Genomic DNA, 23,127 nt, shown 5'->3' on the forward strand with positions numbered 1-23,127 from the left:
CAATATAGAAAGGGATAATTATTCATGGGATGTTTGGACAAGTTAAGTGGATAACAACACATTGTTACATTAGCACTTCAAAATGGATTTGATAAAAGAGTACAGTGTCTGTAGCATAAGGCTATAGACACAATGTAAGACTAACATTTATGGGAGCTGATTTAATACATCCACTGCAAGTCACATGTGAAATCAGGTGCGTTTGTCTCCATATCAGAGCAATGTCACAGTTTTGCTAGCTGTGACTAGATCTCCTCCCACCACATATACTAACAATGTGATATTTAAACAGAAGTTAGAAAGACTACTTACCTGTCAGTTCACTTGTGCTAAATGCGGTGTAGGTTGCATTAAAGCCATTATAATTTTCAGCGTAATCTGTAACAAATTCTACAGTGGCTTTATTAGAAAATATGTAAATTGTACCAGGATCAGAACCTGAAAGAAAACCTACAAAGGAAGAGATGGCAAAGATATCTAAAGGGTATAATGCCGCATACATGCAAATAATCCAAATCAGTAGTCTTCAGTTTACAGAAAAGTGAGCCCAAACACTTATGCTTTTTCTACTATTATCCATTTGTATACCTAAAAATGAATGGAGTTGCTCATATTCAAGCATCAAGCTGTGAGCAAGATTACAATTTGCCATTGAATTTTTTTCTGCCCTCATAAGAGTTTGAAGTATTATCCTAGAATATATCGGATTATCCTCTAGAATCTCATGATGAAAATAGACAGCAATTTATAATTAGAATTAGAAACACCACTGACTTGTAACTTCATGGAAAACAAACAAATCATTTATATGACATTCACATGAAGAGTTCAGCATTATTGTGGCCACTGGTTCCCCATGGCTTTGGGCATATCGTAGTGATTGACTTCTGCATAATCAGAACCTCAATTAGCAGAGGCTTTGCATGTGGTTAGAAGTGCAACCTGGAATGCTTTTAAGCAGAGATCCTGCAACAAGTGTTGTGCTTTCATCCGCAGGAAAAGCCATAAGCTGGACATTGCATTTATTATAATAGCAATTCTTACTTCTCTTAGAACTTTTGGAAAATGCAAATGGGACACATAACAAAGGTGTGATCAACTGAACTGACTAGCACATTTGCAATGGCCACAATGAAATTGTTGAAAGGAATGTACACAAGGTGCTATCTCCTCCATTCAGCTGAATGGGGAAGCCTGCTCATGAAAAAAAAATCCCTGCGTATCTTGAAACACAAAACTCTGGATGAAGAGCATCATTCTCACCACATGGGATTATTATAAAACATTGCATTGTAAAAAGAAAAAGGTGCCTGGTTGCTGTAAGTATCACAGATTTAAAACAGTATTAAAAAGGTGTCTTACCTCTTAAAATCTTTCCTGGGCCTACACCTTCATAAATACTTAGTGTGTCTGCATACTGTTGTGTATCAAAAGCACTGAAATTCAGCTTAATAGACAGTTCTTGATTTACACTAGAAGGGGCAAAATATTCTGTTAATAGCTGCGTGGTTGCTGAATGCAGTAGACATAATACACAGAAATGTGAGGACATATCTTGAATCAAATCCCCTCCACCCAGCCCGCAGCAATTTTACTTTGTATTGCAAGCTAAGTGCTGGAAAAATGCTGCTCATGTAAAGGGTATTGGAGCTCTGTCCAGATGTTCAAATAGTTGCTTGCACATTTTATTTACTTACTTTATTGCTTTCCACCCCACCTTTATTCCCAAAGGTGCTCCTTGAATTGTATCCAAGAGAAGCAATTCAGGGATAGTTATATTTTGAAAATTACACACTTCATTTATTTATATTTAGGAAAGTATTTATATACTGCCCAATCATAAAATACCAGAGTGTTGTACAGCAATATGAGCACATTAAAAAACATTTAAAACTGTGCAAAATGATGATTGAAATGACTGGCTAGTGGCTACTCAAGAAAATGTTAAACAACTACATAGGCCTGGTGGGATAAAACAATATTCAACTTGTTTGAAAGTCAGTGTCTGCTGAATCTCTGTTGGAAGAGTGTTTCAAAACATGGGGCTGGAGACTGAATGCTCAACTTCTGATTGAGGCCAGTTGGGCCTCTGTAGCATGGCGGACAAGTGGTTGACATCCCATTCTAAACAGACTAATTTTGAAGCAAGTCCTAACGAATTCTATGAGCCACCTAATTTAGGATTGCAGTCTGAATCTGAATCCTGTTTAACTAAACTTTCTCTGTCCCCCCCCCCCCAAGTTTGTGCAAATCTAAGTATAAGTTGCTGATTTGTATAACAAATAAATATAAGCATTAATTGTGCATTATCTGCTCTGAAAGTTCATGGCAATTTTTAAATTATTTGTTGGAGAGTATTGTTTAGATTATATTTTGTCAACTTGGAATTTAAGGCAATGAATTTAAGAAATCTGGTAATACTATGGCCACTTCACACATTACCACGTTAGCAAGTGTGCTACATATGATGACAATGTATCCTGTAAAATGGGAGAAGATTGCAAATTTATTTGAGCAATGCATGCATCCTGGGTGGAGCTGGTCTATACAAAGTATATATGCAATGTACGCAGAGTTTTTAAAACAGGATACATTTTATCATTATACCTAGGAACTTGCACTACATCCATTATGTAACATGAAATGGAACTATACACACACACCCCTTTATTTTAGAGACATGCACGTTCAGAAAATGACATAAATCTGCTCCAGGATGTCATGTATCCCAATCTTCTGGAGCAGATTTTGGGGGTGTATGAGGGCCATAGGGGAAAATTCAGTTATGCAAGTGGAACTCTGTAGCATGAACAGAACAACAGTGCTGGAAACAATGCATAGTAATTTTTGTAAATAAACAGTAGCATCATCTCAGAAACAGTCCTCATTTCCATTGTCATTTCCTCCTCCTTTTAGAAACTAGAAAATGTGGAATACTCAGGATGTGAATACAAACTTCAAACTGGCAAACTGTTTTGAATTTACTAAATTACCTCCCCCCCCCCCCCCGGTTGCAGTTCCCAAAAGGAATTGCAGTATTTGACCACAACCATTTCAACATGCTTGTCAGAATCAATTTGGAAAGTGCAGTAGAGCACATTTTTAATGCAAGCTGTAATCCTTTCTATTTATTCTTTTGTTAGCACTTGCGTAGATAGAAGAAGCATAGAAAATTATATCTGACAATAAGAAAGCTCAAGGAAAACGCTGAGAAAAGTAACTCAGTAAGGCATATTTGGCTAATTTAATATGATAGGGTAATTTGACAACAATCAAGTTATTTTTCTACATTTATTAAAAAGAATAACAATATTATATATTTCTGTTCAGGAAAGAAGCACAAAATTGGATGAGGAAATGGAAAATCTTCATAAAAGCTTAAGTCAGAAGAAAGCAACAAAACAAAACAAAACCCTAACAGATCATCTTTGTCCTGCTTCTGATTTACTTTTGAATCACTGACAACAGCACGTGCAGGAGTTCAACATGTTTATATCATCATTCAAGGACAGGAAGCGTTTGAGTAATTTGTTGAATCCTTCCACAAATATCCCACATGCCACTCAGCTCCTTCAAAATACTGTATACCCCTCCAGTTTGGCTGGAGAAGAGGACTGGGGTGGAAGGGGAAGAAAACACCTAGGATATTTCATCCTATATCCTGAGCTTGTGCTTGTTTTCCCCACCCCTCAGGTATTTAGCTGGGAGATTGAGACCTAAGGGACTCTCATCCATCAGCCAATATTGGCCCTATATTGGAAAAAAACATATCCCTCCGCTGCAAACAAGACAAGCAACAGCTGTACTTTGGAGATCTATGTTCATCAGTAAGCCTCCCCACCCCCTGACCTATGAGGTGCTCCTAGAGATGTGTCAGTAGTCTCTGATGGTGACAACAGTTGATAGTTAGGTTATTAAGGAAAGAAAAGGAAGTCATTTGTTGCATGAAACAATGTTAATTGACTGATGCATAGAAGCAGGTAAACTGGATGCAACCCACCCTGAGGTTATGCATCAAGACCAAGGCCGGCCCAAGACATTTTGACGCCTGAGGTGACCACAAGATGCCTTCCTGCCAGAGAAGAAGGCGTGAGTGAAGATTTACACCAGGAACCAGGGAGAGTGTGTGCGTACATATGTGTTGTGATCTACATTGGAAACAAGGTTGGGAGGAGACCAGCAGCACCTCCTATTCACCTGTTCACTACTGCAGAGGTGCAGGGCTGCTGAGGAAGTAGCAAATCTGGCCTCCAAGGAGTGCACTGCAGCTGTCGCTTGGAGGCCAGATATGTTGCCACTGTAGATTCTGCTGCACAAGGCAGTTGCCTCACCTTGTCTCAGAGATGGGCTGTCCCTGATCAAAACAAGGAGGGAAGCTGGGCACGTTGCAGACAGTGGGCTGCTCAGTGATGGCTCAGTGCCTGTGGGAATCACCTTGAGGAGGAGACAACACAGAAAATGGCCCCTCTGGGGTTTCCCCTTCTGTGATGCCATTGGGGGCCAAGAATTGCACCCCCATGAAGTTTGCAGATAGGTGGAGGAATGATCCCGAGTGAAAGAGACCTCCGGGTATAGGTTAGTATAAAAATTCAATAAATAATAATAAATAATAAAAGACAGGGGAGTGAAGATATTCCAGGGTGAGAAATGCAGAGGGAAGAAAGGCCCCTAGGTGAGAGCAGAGAGGGCATATTTCCTAATGTTTTATTTATTGTTTATGACTACTTTTATGTTGTAGTTATTTTTTAATGTTGCAAGTCGCCTTGAGCATGGTTTGTACTATGGAAAGGTGGCATCTAAATAAAATTATATACCGTATGTATGTAAATAACTTATTGGTGCATATTATGCCCCGCATTAACTGGAGTGTATAAAAAACATTGTTGAGAAAAAAGTGTTTGCATTTTATCTGCAAATACAGTCTAGTTGATAAAATGTTGTCAAGTGACTTACTGTATAATCCATCGGCAAGCAAGGTTTGAAATATATGGCTCTGGATAATGAATAGAGTGGAAAGATCCAGTGGAGCCAGTCAAAATAAATTTTCCATCACAGGATGTAGCTGTAAATAAATAATAATTATCTTTTCAAGAAATTCAGTCTCAGAAAGAGATTGCTCCAGTCCTTGATTATAAAGAACAATTGTACTTTGTTTTCCAACTATATTGTCTCAGTAACACATTATGGGAAGAGGAAAAGCTTCACAGCTTGAGATAAATTTGATTATATTAGCAGACAGAATATAGATTTGGTATTCCTCATTTTATTTTTACTGTCTTGAAGGGGCTAGGTTTCTTGTTTCCAGGGCTCCCCCTTATACATTAAATTGATTTCTGGAGCAGGAAAAATTACCTCACAAGTCAGCTGCAACCATTATTCTAAGACAGCAATAGTAATTCATCCACTGCTGCAGTTAGAGTCTTCTTTCTGGACATGCCTCAACTATCACTGGCACCATTGCAAGGTCTGGTTAGATAGAACTCGGTATACTAGAGACATGGAGCTCATTCTTATGAAGGGCCAGCCATACCTTTAGCCACAGTCACAGAGTCATGTCAGGCAGCAGATGGTGGGAAGTGGTGTGGTATTCGAGAGAACTGTTTTTGTGCCACTTGCTCTGCTCTAGCTTTCTATCCTTAAATTCAGTAGGAGATGCTATTCCATCACTACAGTTGATGACCCCATCTGCACTATACATTTAAAGCCGTATCATACCACTTTACACAGGCATAGCTTTCCTCAAAGAACCCTGGAAACTGTACATTGTTCAAGGTGCCACAATGCCCAGAGTTTCCTGGGAAGGGTAACTGACTGGCAAAGCACTCTGAGCTCTGTAGTTCAGTGAGGGGCATGGGGTCTCCTAAATAATAGCTCTCAGTGCCCTTAACAAACTACACTTCCCAGGCTTCCTTGGGGAAAGCCATGACTGTTTAAAGCATTTGATAATGCTTTGAATGTATAGTGCAGATGGCGCCTTAGATTCAACTAATCTAATAGAATGGGGGAGAGTGCCATCTTGTCTTTTGCCTCAGACAGCAAAAATCCTCGTGCTAGCCTTGTGCCCATGAGGTAAATCCTTGTGTTGTGAATGTGAAGAAATACAAATCTGGTCACTTTTCTCCCCCAAGGGAGACCAATCTCTGGCCAAATGAGTTCAAATGCTCAGAGCATATTTTGTTTTCGCTTCTTTGTTGACTCATTACAGCAATCCAAGCACATTTTCTTGAATTTGTCCTTAGGATAATGAGGAAGGGTGTACATGTCTTCACAGCCAATCCATGATAACCAAGATATTTTGTTGACAGGTAGTTTCAGATACAATATTACCCCTCTTCAGGCATTAGTAAATGGTGACAGTAAACATGCAAGGGAAGGCATTGGGGATGAGTGTGCTAGCATTAGTCATTTCGCCCCTCACTGTTTTCATAGCCTTCATGGAAGATGACAATTTGAAGCTGACACTCTTTGGTATCCATGGGGGCTCCCCCCACATTTTACAACCCTGATTTTGTGTCTACGTTCACTGTTTAACAATGCCTGCAGAGGGTGATTAGTATAAATAGTATATAGCTGTTCAAATTTGTTGTGTTTAGACTTAGCTGACATCTCTGTCTTACAGTCATACAATCCACCACTTCTTTTAAATAAAGTAACAACTTAATAATAATAAAAAACACTTTAGATTTCCCATATACCTCTGTCCTCTTTTAACAAAAAAATCTTTTAGTACCATGACTACTTCTACTATGATTACTACCTGAATTTCAGTATAGGACATGGTTCTCACTTTCTGAAGTTGAATGGGGACAATGGTAGAGTCACTTCATTGCATGGCGATTTTATCATTAAAACTAGGGGACAGAGGGTTGCAGTGTCACCTGTTGTCTGCATTTCAGCTGAGAAGCTAATTGATTTCACTGAACTCTGACAGCATCAGGAAGAAACTGTTAGAATTACGCCCTTCCTGTGCTGTGGCTTTATACCTCTAGCATATGCGGAACTCAGTAGCACTAAAGGGAATTTTAATGGGGACCGGATAGTGTTGGACATAGGTTCTTTTGTGGACAAGAGTAGTTATAAAATGACTATAAATCCTGTTGTAAATTTTTCCAAACTTCACAGGCATCTATTATGGAAGAGGTACTGCCCCTTTGGTAATGGGAACCAAGTGAAAAATCACAGACCTGGAAAACTTGGCCTGCATTCTGACAGTGTAAGTGGCTTGGTTCACCTCTTGATGGTCTTTCTGCTAACTCTGCTAGAAGAACTAAAGCCTGGCAGAACTCTTCCTCACTTCCAACTATAAGACCATAAAAATAATGGTCAAAATGTCACACTGTTATCCCAACAGAAACCTATTCTCCTAAATTTTGTGGAGGGCAGGTTTTATCTACTTTTATTATTATCATCACCACATTTATATAACACCTTTGCTCCATGTTGCCAAAGGTAATATACCCACTTTTCTTTCTATTCATTTTATCATCACAACTATCCTGCAAAGTAGTTTAGGTTGAGAGATAGTGCATGGCACAAGGTCACCCACTGGTCTTCACAGGTGAGTGTGACTTTTAATCCTGCTCTCCCAGGTCCTAATTGAATACTCTAACTGCTGCACCATGCTGGTTCCTTTAGGGAAACAATGAGCTGAAACAAACACTTTGGCTATGTAGTATGTTAGCATCTTATGCACATTTAACTTGTGCCATTTCAACCATCTGTGGCTGAAGGCAGGCTGGTTGAAATTCTCTTGGGGTTACCTGCTGCAGAATGACCTTAAAAGCTCTTTTCACATCAGGTAACTCAGCTCAGGGGGCAAGGCCCGCTCTGACTCCCAGTTCTAGGATGCTCTCGCGAGATCTTGAGGGGCAATCTGAGTTCCAGTATGTGAACGTTCTTAGGCTTCCAGAGCCAGTGTGCTGAGATGGCCTTGCCTGGCAAACAAGTCAGTGAGCTTTAAAAGCTCTTTTCATGCCAGTTGAACCAAGCAGACCAGGCACAAAAACAGCTTTAAGCTATTTGCCTGGTTTGCAGGGCACCCAAGCCCATTCAGCTTGCAAGATGTCCTTGAAAAATCTCGCTGGGTCATTTGAGCTCCCATGAGATCTTCTGAAAGCATCTCTTGCCTTCCAGATCCAGCATGCTGAATGGGCAGAGAGCTTAAATGCTCCTTATGCACCAGGTATCCCCAAGTGGACCAAATGCCCCCCCAAGCTTTTAAACTTTCTGTCTTGCTTGCAGGGCAGGGCCCACTCAGCACACAGGATCTGGCAGTACTGAGGATTCTCTCTCCCCCCGCCCCCTCACATTCTAGCTGCTGGGTGGCTCCAAGTGTTTGATTATAGGTAATTTTCATGTATAAGCAGAACCCTTTGAACCAAATCCCCGCATAAGATGGGACCATACTGTATATGTATTGTGATGCAACATTTCAACAAATAAAAATAAGACATCCAAAGCTTTTGTACACTGAGTAATAGCAATAGTCCAATAACGTCTCCGACTGGCAGTAGCTCACTCTGGCTCAGAGCTATTGGGTTTATTGAACTAGAAAGCTCAGAGGTTTATCACTGAACTGCATACATGCTAAGCATACCACGGGGATATAGAGCTAAGCTTAATTTTTCAATTCTATGCATATGGATTTTTCACAGAGTCCCACTAAGCTGAAAGCTGAATTCTATAGGTAGGAAATAGGGGAAAAAAAATCCTTGTGTATTGGCTTAACATCTTTCAATGTTCCTACACTTGAGGCTGTGATATATTAATCTTGCATCTACATTGTTGACATACTAGGAAAGAGACTGTATTCATAATTGCTCCCTTGATGGTTTGTGAAGTTTTGTTTTAAATGTCAGGAAAAGAAATGGGTTAAATGAGCAGCTTGTGTACATGCTAGCTTCTTAACATCTTAATATTAACACCAATGCTCTTGCTATATTGTCAACAGCAGAAACCTGAAATTTGAAAGAACAAAACAAATATAAATATTGAACATAAGCACCCATAGAGAAACATGATATTGGAACTGGGGAATAATATTTGATCGCATGTAACTAGAATACTTCCTTAAGGCACTTCCTGTAAAGTTTTCCCTTCAGGGGCATCAACATGAGTTTGGACATAAGTGAACTATCTCATAACCTTTGTTTGTGTAAGCAAAATACAGCTCTGGGTTATGTGAATATGCTCAGAGTAGTTGTAGTGGCAGAAGGTGAAGGTGTGCTTAACCAGCTGTGTTAGGTACAAAGATTGAAGAATCAGATAGAAATACTACTACAAATAGTAGTAGTAGTAGTAGTACAGTGGTACCTTGGGTTACATACGCTTCAGGTTACAGACTCCGCTAACCCAGAAATAGTACACCTCGGGTTAAGAACTTTGCTTCAGGATGAGAACATAAATTGCGCGGCAGCAGCGCAGGAGCAGTGGGAGGCCCCATTAGCTAAAGTGGTGCTTTAGGACCTCCAGAACAAATTAAGTACGTAACCAGAGGTACCACTGTAGTAGTAATTCCCTGTCCAACTGGACCACTCTTGTTGGTTGGTTTGTTTAAAAAAATCCTGATCTCCACTGCTTTTTTTCCAGAAGGGGAAAAGAGACCTTCTATCATTTTCTTTACAACAGAAAAGCAGTTGTGGGAGCAGGGATTTTGACCGAGAAAATCATCTGCAGTGAAACAGTCAAGCATCTTTCTACCACTCTCTCATTCAAATTTCTAGCCCTTCCCTGGTTGTAATAACTAATAACAACCACCGCTAGACTGTTCATGCGTCTCCCATGCCTTCGCTAGTTTGGTGCTTAAAGTCCCAACTGCTGAAATGTGATTTATTTCCCCACCTTATCTGAATGCTCTGTTGTTGGCCTCCTGATATTGAAATCTCAACACAAACAGTCATCATACAGTTTCAAGAAAACAACCCAACTATCCACCATAGACTGGCTTGCACATGAAGGTAGGAACATAGGAAGCTGGCTAATGCTGAGTAGGAGCATCTAGTTCAGAACTGGCTACACTGACTGACAGTGGCTCTCCAGGATTTCAGGCAAAATGTTTTCCCAGCCTTACCTGGAGATGCCAGGGATTGAACTTGAGACTTTTTATATGCAAGGCAGATGATCTACCATTGATCTATGGGCCTTTCCCTTAAGAATGGGCTGGGAAACGGGAGGTAGACTTATAAGGTAGAACAGACTACACAAGGAATTATATTTCTTAATCTTTCCCTGAAAATCAACACGAAAGCAGAAAAACACACACAGTAGTGACTGAACTGGGCTACACCAAAACCATCCCCAATCTTGCCACCCAAAACACCTCATCTGTGCCAATACTACAACTAGAATACCAATGGTGGGGTGGCAAGGGCAGCAGAGGCCTCCATGCTTATAAAATGGAGGCATCAACCGGAGACCTCCTTCTCCTCCTGTGGATCCACATGCTATCATATAGTCTCCAAGATGTCTTCCATGGAAGACCATCTCATCTTACATATGCAGCCCGGCTTTTCACTTCTATTTCTGTCTATTGTAGCCTCTGTCTGAAAGGAACCAGACCAGACTGAGGATATGAATACAATATGAATTTAGAGCAGTGAAAGCTGGATCTTTGTTTCAAAGCAACACCATATCTTAGCCTTTTAGTTGGCATAAAACAGCTATTCATGGTTAATTGCATAAATCTTTTTGTAGTCAGAATATTGCTTTTCTGTAGTATTTCACGTATAATTTCTTTATCATTATTCTTTTATTTTAAAAACTGGTAACTCAAGTTGCAAGAATTTCTTTCCCCTGGTGGGTTAAAGAAATAATATTGTATTACCTTCCACATATTGTATTACCTTCCACACAACACTGCATGATGTTGAGAGAGTCTGTAAAGGGTCAGAAGTTAATTGAAGGAACTCAAATTCTTACCACATGTTTTTTCATTTTCATCAGAACCATCTGGGCAGTTTGGTATTCCATCACAAAATGATTCTCTTCTTATGCAGCTTATACCATCAGCACAAAGCTCATCAAGAGGTAAGCATTCTACTAAAATAAGTTTTTAAAAGGAAGATGACATTATTCAGAAAGTTGCTTTGATCATACACAGTTTGTTGTTTAGATTGTGCACCAGTTAGAGATTTTTGAAATATTAAGTTACATATCAAGCTTTAAAATAAGTAAATAAATATAGCAAGGGTGGTCTGGGATGCCCAATCCAAAATACAGTATTGACAGTGTTCTCTATACTTCCAGTGCAAACTTTACAGTGTACAAACCTGGAGCAAAAGGCAGACATGCATTCTTCTCCCAGATGTGCTACTCTAGTCTTTCCAATAAGATTGCTAACTGGCCCTTTAACAGCAGTTTGGTTCTGCAGCAATCAGGAGGTTAAAATGTTTAGCTGTGAAGGATTGAACCTAGGACTACATCAGTTTTACCCCTGAGTTACAAGCCCTCCATCCACTTAAGAGAACTTTGTGCCTTCATACTATTCTGTGAGCCCAATATTACCAGTGTCAGAGACTGATTAGAAGTTCTGAGATACTTCAAGTAAAGGCATAATAAATCCTGTGAAAATAATCAGTAGTAGTCTGCAAAAACTCAAAGAGCTTGAGTTTTATTGACGCTAGAAACTGTGCTTATAAAGGACAAGTGTAAGTCCTTTTGGAATTAAACTTCAGAAAACTAAACCACAACGCCATCTACTGGGAAAAGAAAATGTGCTTTCTTCCATTACTGATTCTCTTTCCAAGTCCGAATAACAAGCATATCCAATCATCAACCTTTTTAAGCACAAATGTTCCTTACTTGTTCCTAATATCCACTAATTGGTACAGACACTGGTTACTGAAATAAGTGTATATTAGTGTAATGTGGCAGAAAGTGCTGCTCATAATTTGAACACAACCTTTTAAAGCCTTATCTGCACAGGCTCAGTGTGGATCTTGTGGGTGGAAAAGCATATGATTTACTTGATTACAAAAATACCTGGAATCTTTGATACAAAAAACACTATATCTTGCCATTTTCTATCTACTAACCTGATGTTGTCAAAGGACTTGTACCAAATGTTCTGAAGTCTTCAAAGCAAAAAACAAAGAAAAGGGGGGAGGGACAGAAAATTATTTATAAAGCAAATGTTCCTTCCATTCATATTATAAGCTTGATAGTGCATTCCTATGCATGTCTACTCAGCAGTAATCCCCACTGAGTTCAATGAGACTTACTCCCAAGTAAATGAGCACAGTATTGTAGCCTTATATGATTATATGTGGGACGCGGGTGGTGCTGTGGGTAAAACCTCAGCTCCTAGGACTTGCCAATCGCATGGTCGGCGGTTCGAATCCCCGCGGTGGGGTGAGCTCCCGTCGTTCGGTCCCAGCTCCTGCCCACCTAGCAGTTCGAAAGCACTCTTAAGTGCAAGTAGATAAATAGGTACCGCTTTATAGCGGGAAGGTAAACAGCGTTTCCGTGTGCTGCGCTGGTGCTGGCTCGCCAGAGCAGCTTCGTCACGCTGGCCACGTGACCTGGAAGTGTCTCCGGACAGTGCTGGCCCCCAGCCTCTTAAGTGAGATGGGCGCACAACCCTAGAGTCGGACACGACTGGCCCATACGGGCAGGGGTACCTTTATTGTAGCCTTATGCAAAAATGTAGAAAATGATGTGAGCAGTTGTTGTTGCACTTCATCAATGACTTTGTCTAGATTTCTTTTAATATTAGATTATATGCTCTGTATTTACTAACCTGATGTTGAACCAGGCAGAGGACCTTCTCAGTAGTGGAATTCACCCTGTGGAACGCCCTCCCATCAGATGTCAAGGAAATAAACAACTATTTAACTTTTAGAAGGCATCTGAATGCAGCCCTGTATATGGAATTTTTTTATGTTTTATGTTTCGTTGTGTATTTAAGAATTTGTTGGGAGCTGCCCAGAGTGGCTGGAGAATAACAATAATAATAATAATAATTAATAATAATACATATCAGAATGATATTGGAAAGTGTGGGAGTATATTGTTTAGCCATTGGAGATCATCAATTATTTTTCACAGATTTTCCTTTTAATTAGGCTGATATAACCTTTAGAACTAAATGAATTGAAATTATGTTTATGTTTTCATTGGCTTGCTTTTTGGTGTTAGCTTCTGTGTTGGACCCATCTCTGCTATTTATTCTTGTTAAAACTGAATGTTGTTGTTTTATAAACTAACTCCTCAGTGTCTCTCTATCCCTGCTTTATTCAAATCTCAGTCATTGTTTAAAATCTCCACTTCCCTCAGTGTCTCTTCACCTTTGCTTTACTCAAATTTCTTTCATTGTTTTAAACTACAGTGGTGCCTCGCAAGACGAAATTAATTCGTTCCGCGAGTTTTGTCGTCTTGCGATTTTTTTCGTCTTGCGAAGCACGGTGTCGGGAAAGTTTTGGAAAAGCTTCAAAAATCACCAAAGTCTTTAAAAACCTCAAAAAAGGCTACCACACCGCGTTCTATGTGTTGCTCCTCGAAGTCAAGTCGCAACTGTATTAACGGTGTTAAGAAAAAGGAAACAAACTTGCAAGACGTTTCCGTCTTGCGAAGCAAGCCCATAGGGAAAATCGTCTTGCGAAGCAGCTCAAAAAACAAAAAACCCTTTCGTCTAGCGAGTTTTTTGTCTTGCGAGGCATTCGTCTTGAGACGTACCACTGTACTATTTTTTCCCCTCTCAGTGGATAAACTTTCACACATAGAGAAACTCTTCTCCCCTTCCTTGCCTCAGCAATACCTTCCCTTAACCACTCAAAGTCATTTATTACAGACATGAGCGTGCCTTTTCCTTCCTGCCCCTTCCTCCTTTCTATGTCCCGCCTTTAGAACCTTGGGAAACAGCCAATGAAAAGAGTATGATGATGGACTAATGCAAATATAGTATATGAGAGAGAGAGAAGTTTTTTTTTTAACCATCCATTAGGAAAAAATAACAAGTAGGAAATAAGAAAATCACTCCAACAGTCTAATTCAGCCACTTACACACTGGTCTCACAGCTAAGACTGGAAGAGAATGACCACTCTCATAAAGGACTATGTTTCTTTATTTCAATACCCCTACCCTAAAGTATTGTTACTAGAGCTGCCTTGAAAAATTATTAGCTGTGATTTCAGAATGAGAGATCCCCCACCTCTCTACCCAATTCCTTTTTTTCTACATCTTATCCCCTCTCAAGCTCTGGTTGTTTGTCCAATCAGCTTGGTTTCATTTCTCAGAAAATGCTATATGATTTGTACTTGTATTTACTAACCTGATGTTGTCAGTGGACTGTTTGTGCTAAACATTCCTGAATCTGAAAAGCCAAAACAAAACTGAATATTGTTTCAGAAAAGGAAAGAAAAAACAAAAGAATAAAGTGCCATGATTTTTTTGGAAAAGAACAAGGAGAAAAAGTTGGGCTGGAGACTCCCTGCTCCAATTTAACATGCCTTGTTAATTGCACGGCCCAACTTGGGAATGTGAGAATTTGCCCTGATTTTACCCTGATTCACCCCTACCAATTAAACATAAGGTCTAGCCAGTAAGGCTGATGCTAATTAGATGACTGTGCAACGAACAGCTGCCTTTTCAATTAGTGGTTTCCATAACAATGAATTCCAGTTTGGACTTCAATTTCTGAATCTAAAACACACTAGGTATGAAATATTTACACAGAATATAACCTCTCAAGTGCAAGCTATTTTCAAATGATAGTTTTACTATGTGCCAAACTTAGAATGGCTGCTGAGGGGTGGGCAGCACTTGCAGCCTGTCGCGGGCTCTCCCCATGCCTGGGGGGGTGAAATTCCTTTTGGTGCAGCTAGCCACTGAGTCCCCCCCCCCCGGTCAGCTGTTTTGGATGGCGGGATAGCCTGCCAAGACTTAAAGGCCTGCTGCACACATTTTACTCATCTCAGTCACCCCAATGCAAAGCAGGTGTAATTTCAGGGCACCCCATTAGAGGGGGCTAAGTGCAAGTCTCTGCCCAGAAGCCAAGTGTGGGGCAAATGGGCCATAGAGCTTCCAGCAGCAGTCAAGGATGGGCCCCATCAGGGGACCTGCATCTTGTCATGGCCCAAATCCCAGGCACAACCGTGCTTAAGCTTCATCCCTCCCATCAGGTGGCTGATAATAGATATACACCCAATGCCTGAGTCAAAACCTAACCTACATCTGTAATCAATAAAGTTGTGGCCAATTTTTAATTCCAGACTGTTGTCTTGTCAAGTTTGTTCCATCACACCATTGCTATTCGCTTTACCCTTCGAAGTTGGGGGCTCTGCAAATGGGTCCACAACTGATATTGTATATGTAATATCCTGTCCTTTTTTTTTTTTTTTTACATTATTAGATGCAAACTATTAAATACTACTGAAGGCAGAACACCAGATGTTGAGTGCCAAATAACAAATGCCAAATACTGAACAGTTTTCTAGTCCTGTCACTATGGAGATGGATTTGGGGGTTGTTAATTTGGGGTAGGAAAGCAAATAAATTGGGACACCAAATTTCCCTATTATATTATATTGTGGATATTCACCCCATTTGGAAACTTTCCCATCCTCTCTCACATCTTCAATGTACACAGTGCCTGAATTTCACTTCTGACTCATCTTACTGCACCTCACAAATTCAGTCATTTCTTTGTTTTAAGTCAGCCTTGTTGTGGCTGTTGTAGGTAAATACTTTAGGATGCGGAGTGCTGCTGACTCTTATCGACACAAAAAGACTTGCTGGCAGGAGCAGGGGTACTTTGGAGAAGACACCACTGTTGAATCAGGAATCAATGGATAGTAGTTGAAATAACAGCACAATGCAATGTTTCAAAAGGAAATAATGATTACCTATTATTTCTATGCTGTTCACATCAATGCTGAGAGTCTGCAGAAGATCACTTTTATTTCTTTCAATGCCCAATGCAAGTTCATTCTTTATAGTTACACCAGGCACCCATTGTAGAAAGGAAAGGTTGAATAGTACAATAATGCTGCCATTTCTGCCAAAGAACAACAACAAAACAAAATTAAAGTCTGCGAAAAACTTTTTTGTTTAGATAAATTCAAATGTAATACATACATTTTTTTTAATACCTCAGGTTAAGTACTTAATTCGTTCCGGAGGTCCGCACTTAACCTGAAACTGTTCTTAACCTGAAGCACCACTTTAGCTAATGGGGCCTCCTGCTGCTGCCGTGCTGCCGGAGCATGATTTATGTTCTCATCCTGAAGCAAAGTTCTTAACCTGAAGCACTATTTCTGGGTTAGCAGAGTCTGTAACCTGAAGCGTATGTAACCTGAAGCGTATGTAACCTGAGGTACCACTGTATATGAAAACTGTTTATTTCATTGATACTTTGATAATTTTATTGTCTACTGTTTTTCTCACTGCTTTGATCATCAGTGGGATCATGGAAGTTTAGGGAGTGAGCCAGAAATGGTGCAGATTTCAAACTCCAGATTAGGAGATAGTAAAAAAAAGTCATCGTCCCCCCTTAAATTGTCACCACACCAAAACTACATATAATCCTTGTTTAATGAAAATGCAAGATCTGAAATAAGGGAGAGGAGATCTTGAAAAATATATTTTTGTAAGAGACTGCAAAAAACATGGGTGTTGACTCTGAAAGCAAAAGGGGGGCGGGAAGGGAAGGATGAAAAGAGGCCTGTAAATGAATCTGGTGAATAAGTGGGTGTGCATTCAATCAGGCTAAACAAATTAAAACGAAACTAGTGGCATATTTTAGAATATACCCTTCATAAGCGGGGAGAGTGAACATGACCTAAAATGCTTCCATCCTTTGCCGTTTAATCTGAGTACTGGGATTTTTGACAACATTAGTTTACCCAGTGGAAGTTTCTGCTTGGTTTCCTTCATTTTCTTTACTCTCAATATAGATGTCTCTACTTGTAGCAATATCTGGACTGGCGATGATGTGTGACTCTATAATAATGCTTACTGAAGTGAAGAAAGTTTTCTCGTGGTTAAAAATCAGCAGTGACCTTTCTTATTTCAAAGAATTCCTGCCAGCAGACTGTCACTGATACAGCTGTGCTTTGGGGTAAGAGGTGATTAATCCTATCATGGAGCAAAGCAGAGGCTGTGACAATGTAGTGAAAGATTCTTCCCTTTAATTTCTTAAATGATTCTAACAACCTCTAGGCCAGGCTGAGTAAACAAAAGCTTTTGATGCTATCTTTGTGACTCATCTGATTTCCAGGGATTAAATAAGAAATCGGATTGCCCTGAAGGATAGGGCAAACACTTTTCTTAGGAAAGAAGCACAAGGATACACTCTTTGAATCAAAGTAACAATTGAAGTTGGTTGGCATGCAAACAATGTTGTCTAGGAAAATTTAGGGCAATGCTGGCAAGTTTAGGCCCTGAAATTCTGAAGTTGTGCCTCCTCCTGTACTGACCTGCCCTGTTGTAAGGTTGTGGGGTTGGGGAGGACCTATTCACAGAACCATCACTAAATGAAGCAAATAGGTAGGGCTTCTTGGCAGTAGCCTCTAAGTTGTGAAATGGATTTCTCCAGTCGCACCTTGCACCAGCTTTCATAAGCAGGTGAAGATACACTATTTTTGCTCAGGCTTTTGGAGCAGTGTGGTGAAGTGATGCTTTTAGTTCAGTGGTTCTCTGACTTTTTTCTCTGGGCCACACTTTCAGAATAATTTTTTTTCTTGTGCCACACAGCATTCTTTTATTGATAAGAAACAACTGCTAATGGTGCTTGATTTATAACACAGAACACAGCTGCTTTGTAATATGATTGTGGCACATCTAGAAAGTGTAAGACAATGCAGCTACATAAGAACAGGAATCATTCTCAAAATATAATACTGATTGTTCTTGAATCTTCTGACCACAATTGCCATCCTCTCCACCACACAGTTTGAGAACCACTGTTTTAACCAGTTCCACCTTCTCTGTGGTGTTGATGTGCTTGCTGCTTGTACCGTATATTTACTGTGATTCTAAGGCACAATATTTTATGGCTTGTATCTAATGCAGCACATAGTAGCCATCCTGTGAGTGCAAGGATCTTTGCCTGGACAACAGGACTTTCCCTACTCTCCTCCTCCATCAGGTACCCTGCACCTTCTCCAAAGCTACTCTAGAGGGTTGGAGGAAATCCCAGAACAGATTTAGAGATGTGTGGTCAGGGGGAAGGGGGGGCGGCGGAAGTCCCATTTCACAAGCAGAAACCCTTGCGCTATTGGGAAGGTTAATTGGTGCTTCATAGGATTCAAGCCAATATTTTTACATTTTATCCAGCATGTCCTGGTACCCTTGGCAGAGGGGCAGAGAAAAAGAAAACAGTGGGTGGGTAAACTGAACCCCACATCCCAGAGAAAGCCAAGGCTTATAGGTCAAGTGGAGAGTGATTCATCAACATTCAGGAAGTGCTGATTAGAGATCATTTTTCAGTGTTGAGTTGAGCAACCATTGCCTGTGTATGCTTGAGTATACATGTTGGCACTTTATCAAATGTAATCGATATGTGGAGGTGTTCATGCAGCCTAAAGCTTCATCGACAATCTGAATTACAGTGGGGTTAGATGTTCAAAAGATCTTAATTGATACTGCTTTGGTTACTAAAAACATTTATGTTGTATTTGGTTTCATTTTATTTCTCAGATTGTAAGCCAAAAGGTTCTGGTTTTACTTAATTTGAGTATAACTTGACAGCAAATGTTATTAAACTTGGGAATGGTGATTCTGTGCTTCATTAACATTGTCAAAGGCACCAGCCAGCTGCTGTATTTAGCAAAGGGAAAATGTGTCTTATTTCTTGACAGATCTGCTGGAGAACTGATTAGAATGGCAGTCAGATATGCTATGAGGAAATGCACAGAGTAACAAAAATCTCGGAAAAATCAAAGAAACTTTCAGAAGAAATAAGCAACAGACGTTCTATGGCAGCAGAGTTCCCTAGGCCTTGCTGGAAGTGTTATTATACAAGTCGTGAAAGAAACTAAATAAACGAATCCAGGCAGGTCTTAGGACCCATTGCTAGATTTGGAAGGTGTTGGGAGAGCTAGCACACTCCTCCCCACATCACCATTCCTGTCACCCTCACCTTGTGGAAGGTATTTGTATGATATGGGCAGAATCCTGTATCTGTGAGGTTCCATGTGCCTTATGGAATTATGTGAAAACTCAGGATTGTAAACCACATTGTGATGTGTGGGTAGGGATCCATGGATACAGGAGACTGCTTGCTTCACACAATAACTTCCACAAGTTGAGAGTTACAAAAATGAGGCAGGGTGGAGCTAGGATACTTGTTTCTGCTACCCCATCTCAAACATTTAATACCACATCGTCTTTAGTGGGCTTAAGAGAAGCATGAAGAGGAATATAATATGCTGTATTATTATCAAAATAATTTAGCCTCCATTCCTGTACACATTTGCATATATTTCAATCTGTATGATTTTAGCAGTATTTAATGTACATAAAACTGCAACCCCCCCTCTTTTTTTGGGGAAAAATACACCTCACCTGAATTGCAATATTTTGCAGTCCTTGTAGTCATTTTGAAGTTCACTTGACTGAAATATATCATCCACCTAGATAGAAAAAGGATGACATAAAATGTTTCAGCTATCTAGAGGGGGAAGGATGACAGGCAATTATGACAAAATATTTCAGTCAGTGCCTATATGCAAATTTATGAACTTTCAAGTGAGGTATAGCTCTGTTAAAAAAAAAATTAAAAGCTCTGGAAGGTTCTGTGGGTGGAGAGAGAGAGAGAGAAAAAGACTGAGAAGAGGATCCACAAGTACAACAAAGCTATATAGGACCAGGTAAGAATATTGTTCTTGACTAGGCATCAAGCTTCACATTTTTCCGAACTCCTGGTGCTTGACAATTGCACATGTGTAAGCATGGAGGCTTCTAGACACAGACTTAATATTGTAATTGGATCAATCAGTTATCATAAATGGGTCATTGGGAACAGGGTTTTTATTTAAATCAAATTTTCCACAGAAAGGGTAAATCTGGATTAAATGAAGAAAAAGTGTAAAGACACTCAAGGAAGATGCAGCACCAGGGAGAGGTGTGGCATGGGGAGACTCCTGTGGGATAGATAGGGAGACCCGGAGGGCTGCATTTGATTCCTGGACATGAGATTTCCTATCCCTGCTTTAAACTAGGATACACTGCTAAACATCAACACTATTTGGCATTGGAAGGCATTCAGATATTAATGCCAATGGCAATTTTCCTTTTGTGCTAAATAACATCTTTCAGGGTATAGGGGTGTTTTTGTCCAGACCATAGCATCAGCTCCCTCCCTACAAGCCCATGGTGGCTACTTTAATGATAGAAAACAGCCACATAATGCCATGTTCATGTACATCATTAGATAATAAACATCACATCAGTCGATTCCAAATAAGTTTCTTTTTCTCCCCTTCCTGCAGGCCTCAACCATGAATCTGCTCTGAAGGGTCCCAAACTCTCTGAAGCAGATTAGAGGTGGGCTGCAGGGGGAAGAGGATGAAGGGTAAATTTCATTTCCACAAATGGCTACCACAACTGGACGTCTCCCACTACTGATACCTGCATGTAAATGGCAGAGAACTTGGATAGATTTAAAACTGAAAGACAATATAGAGGAACCTGTGAAAGCTAATCGATTGCAATTTGGTAAAGAATGTATTGGTTGATACTTACCATTTGCTGAACATCAAAGGCAAGAGCTTTAAAGGCTGTTGATGATTTATCTTGCAAAGCCGGACTGAAAGATGCTCCTGACAGTATGGTGAATTTGCCATGGGCTGTAGTTCTGCTCACATCTGATATAATTAAAGTAGATATATACCATCAAGGATACACTTCTCTCATTTTATTTAGAGCAGTCCTTTGCACTTTCTAAGGGACGTGGGTGGCGCTGTGGGTTAAACCACAGAGCCTAGGGCTTGCCGATCAGAAGATCGCCAGTTCAAATCCCCGCGATGGGGTGAGCTCCCGTTGCTTGGTCCCTGCTCCTGCCAACCTAGCAGTTCAAAGTGCAAGTAGATAAATAGGTACCGCTCCGGCGGGAAGGTAAACGGCGGTTCCGTGTGCTGCTCTGCTTCGCCAGAAGCGGCTTAGTCATGCTGGCCACATGACCTGGAAGCTGTATGCCAGCTCCCTCGGCCAATAAAGCGAGATGAGCACCACAACCCCAGAGTCGGCCATGACTGGACCTAATGGTCAGGGGTCCCTTTACCTTTACCTTTGTACTTTCTGTGAATTCCAAAATGGAACCACAACATCAAGGAGGAATGAGTGACAAACCTTATGTTATGCTTATCAGTTTCCTCACAATTTTGAAGTATATCTCTGACAATGGATTTGGTGTAAATACCCAACCTTGCAGTGGCAGACCTTGGGATCTCAAATTTCAGCAGCTTTTGGGCAATGCCAAAATTCTAAACCCTTCACATGTCACATTCTGTTCGAAATAATAGTTGCAGTGTCTCCTACGGCTCCGCTGAGGTTCAGCTACCAGTGCAGTCAAACTCCCTTAAATCCACCTCTGCAACCGCAAGCCTGGACATAATGCTTTCTTTTATATAGTTACACTTCTACTGCACAGGAATGACGGAAATTTCCTGTAGCAACACACACACACACACACACACACACACACGGTAGTTGGCATCAGCTATGGAAGTTGTGTCACTTCTGTCTAAGGAAGGGACAATGGCCAGGCAGCCAATTTTATCCCATACAGGAAATCATGCTGAGGAAATTGAATACTTTCAGGGTATTATAAGAACTAAGGATTAATGCTATTTCCTCTGGGCATGAAATAGATACAATTCTCTGATGTACCACTTTGAAAGAGGCTGCTTTGATTTGACACAGATATGTCTGACCTTTTCTGTCAGAACTCATGTATTGCTTTGGTGAATGTAGAGAATACCTTCCTACAGTCATTTTGATCTTTCAGATTGGTAATCTTATAAAATAAAGTTCATTTCAGTCATTTGAGATCTAAAAATAGCACCTTAAATATTTAAATTATTTAATCCAGCCTAAGATTTTTTATTTTTTTCCAGTTCTGAAAAACAGCAAGGATTGAAAAGCAATCTCTTAAATAAATCCAATGTTCCTCGTGTTATCCCTTTAAATGCAGCTTAATTTTTTCATGGCCTCTGCTTCATGTTCCTGGTTGCGTGTTGAGTCCCACAATGCCACCCCCCCAAAAAATTCACACTTCACACGTCAATTTTTGTTTAAGGTTTTTGGCATAATTTTGGCCACAACTTTATTCAAAGTACAAAATGTGAGTGGTTGCTTAGGCATTGGTTATGACTATCTGTCCTTGCCCCAGGGACAGAGCTGACTTCCGGATTCCAGCGGAAGCCAGCGTGGGAAACAAGTATTGGGTGAGAAAGTGAAGCTGGGCATCAGTCTCACACTTCTCACCCTCATGTTCCGGTGGGGCTTGCACGGCCCAAGTCCGATACCAGGGACAAGGACGAAAGAATGGCAAGCCCCTGGATTCCTTTAACGGAATTCCCATTTCCGCACCACCATTGGAGGGGTAGGCACTTACCCCTCCACCAACCAAATTTAACCAATGCCTAACCGCCAACCTTACAAGTTGTGACGATTTGCTACGCAGTAGGCAAAAACCAAATGGCACCAGCCAATCAGCCAATTGGCAAAATTCCTACCAGGCCCCCGCACCAAGGCGGACGACCCCATGACAGGCATAGCAAGGTCAAGATCCAAAAAAAAACCCCCCCCCTTTTAAAGGGAGGGTGGGCGGGTGAATCAGTGCAAAAGGCCAAGAGGACGCCCAGCGTTGGACGCCCTGTATTTAAGGCCTCTGACCCCACCTCCAAATTGGCAACATTCAAAACTCCCCAGTAACCCAAGTTAACCATTTAAATGCTTGGGTTCCTCACCAAATCTGCACAGTCACTGCAGGGTGGCATGTTCCCCCAACCGCAACACGTGCTCTCTTTTATGGAGAACACGCTTTGCGTGTTGAGTCCCACAATGCCACCCCCCCAAAAAATTCACACTTCACACGTCAATTTTTGTTTAAGGTTTTTGGCATAATTTTGGCCACAACTTTATTCAAAGTACAAAATGTGAGTGGTTGCTTAGGCATTGGTTATGAC

At 40.6% G+C, this 23,127-nt stretch overlaps 1 protein-coding gene across 2 annotated transcripts in view; it reads right to left on the reverse strand.

Annotated features, from left to right (window-relative positions):
• The window catches only part of TMPRSS15 (transmembrane serine protease 15), a 67,444-nt gene that overhangs the window by 36,286 nt on the left and 8,031 nt on the right, over positions 1-23,127 (reverse strand). For both annotated transcript variants that reach the window (XM_081003680.1, XM_081003679.1), the window contains exons 2-10: positions 20,681-20,802; positions 19,502-19,569; positions 15,841-15,992; positions 14,268-14,309; positions 12,033-12,071; positions 10,918-11,037; positions 4,954-5,062; positions 1,363-1,472; positions 313-450 (exon numbers count right to left, since the gene is read on the reverse strand). In XM_081003680.1, coding sequence (XP_080859806.1) covers positions 313-450; positions 1,363-1,472; positions 4,954-5,062; positions 10,918-11,037; positions 12,033-12,071; positions 14,268-14,309; positions 15,841-15,992; positions 19,502-19,569; positions 20,681-20,802 — 900 coding nt within the window. The remainder of the gene's footprint in view (positions 1-312; positions 451-1,362; positions 1,473-4,953; positions 5,063-10,917; positions 11,038-12,032; positions 12,072-14,267; positions 14,310-15,840; positions 15,993-19,501; positions 19,570-20,680; positions 20,803-23,127) is intronic.

The sequence above is a fragment of the Podarcis pityusensis genome, assembly GCF_964106645.2.
Source record: "Podarcis pityusensis genome assembly, chromosome: 4".
NCBI lineage: Eukaryota > Metazoa > Chordata > Lepidosauria > Squamata > Lacertidae > Podarcis > Podarcis pityusensis.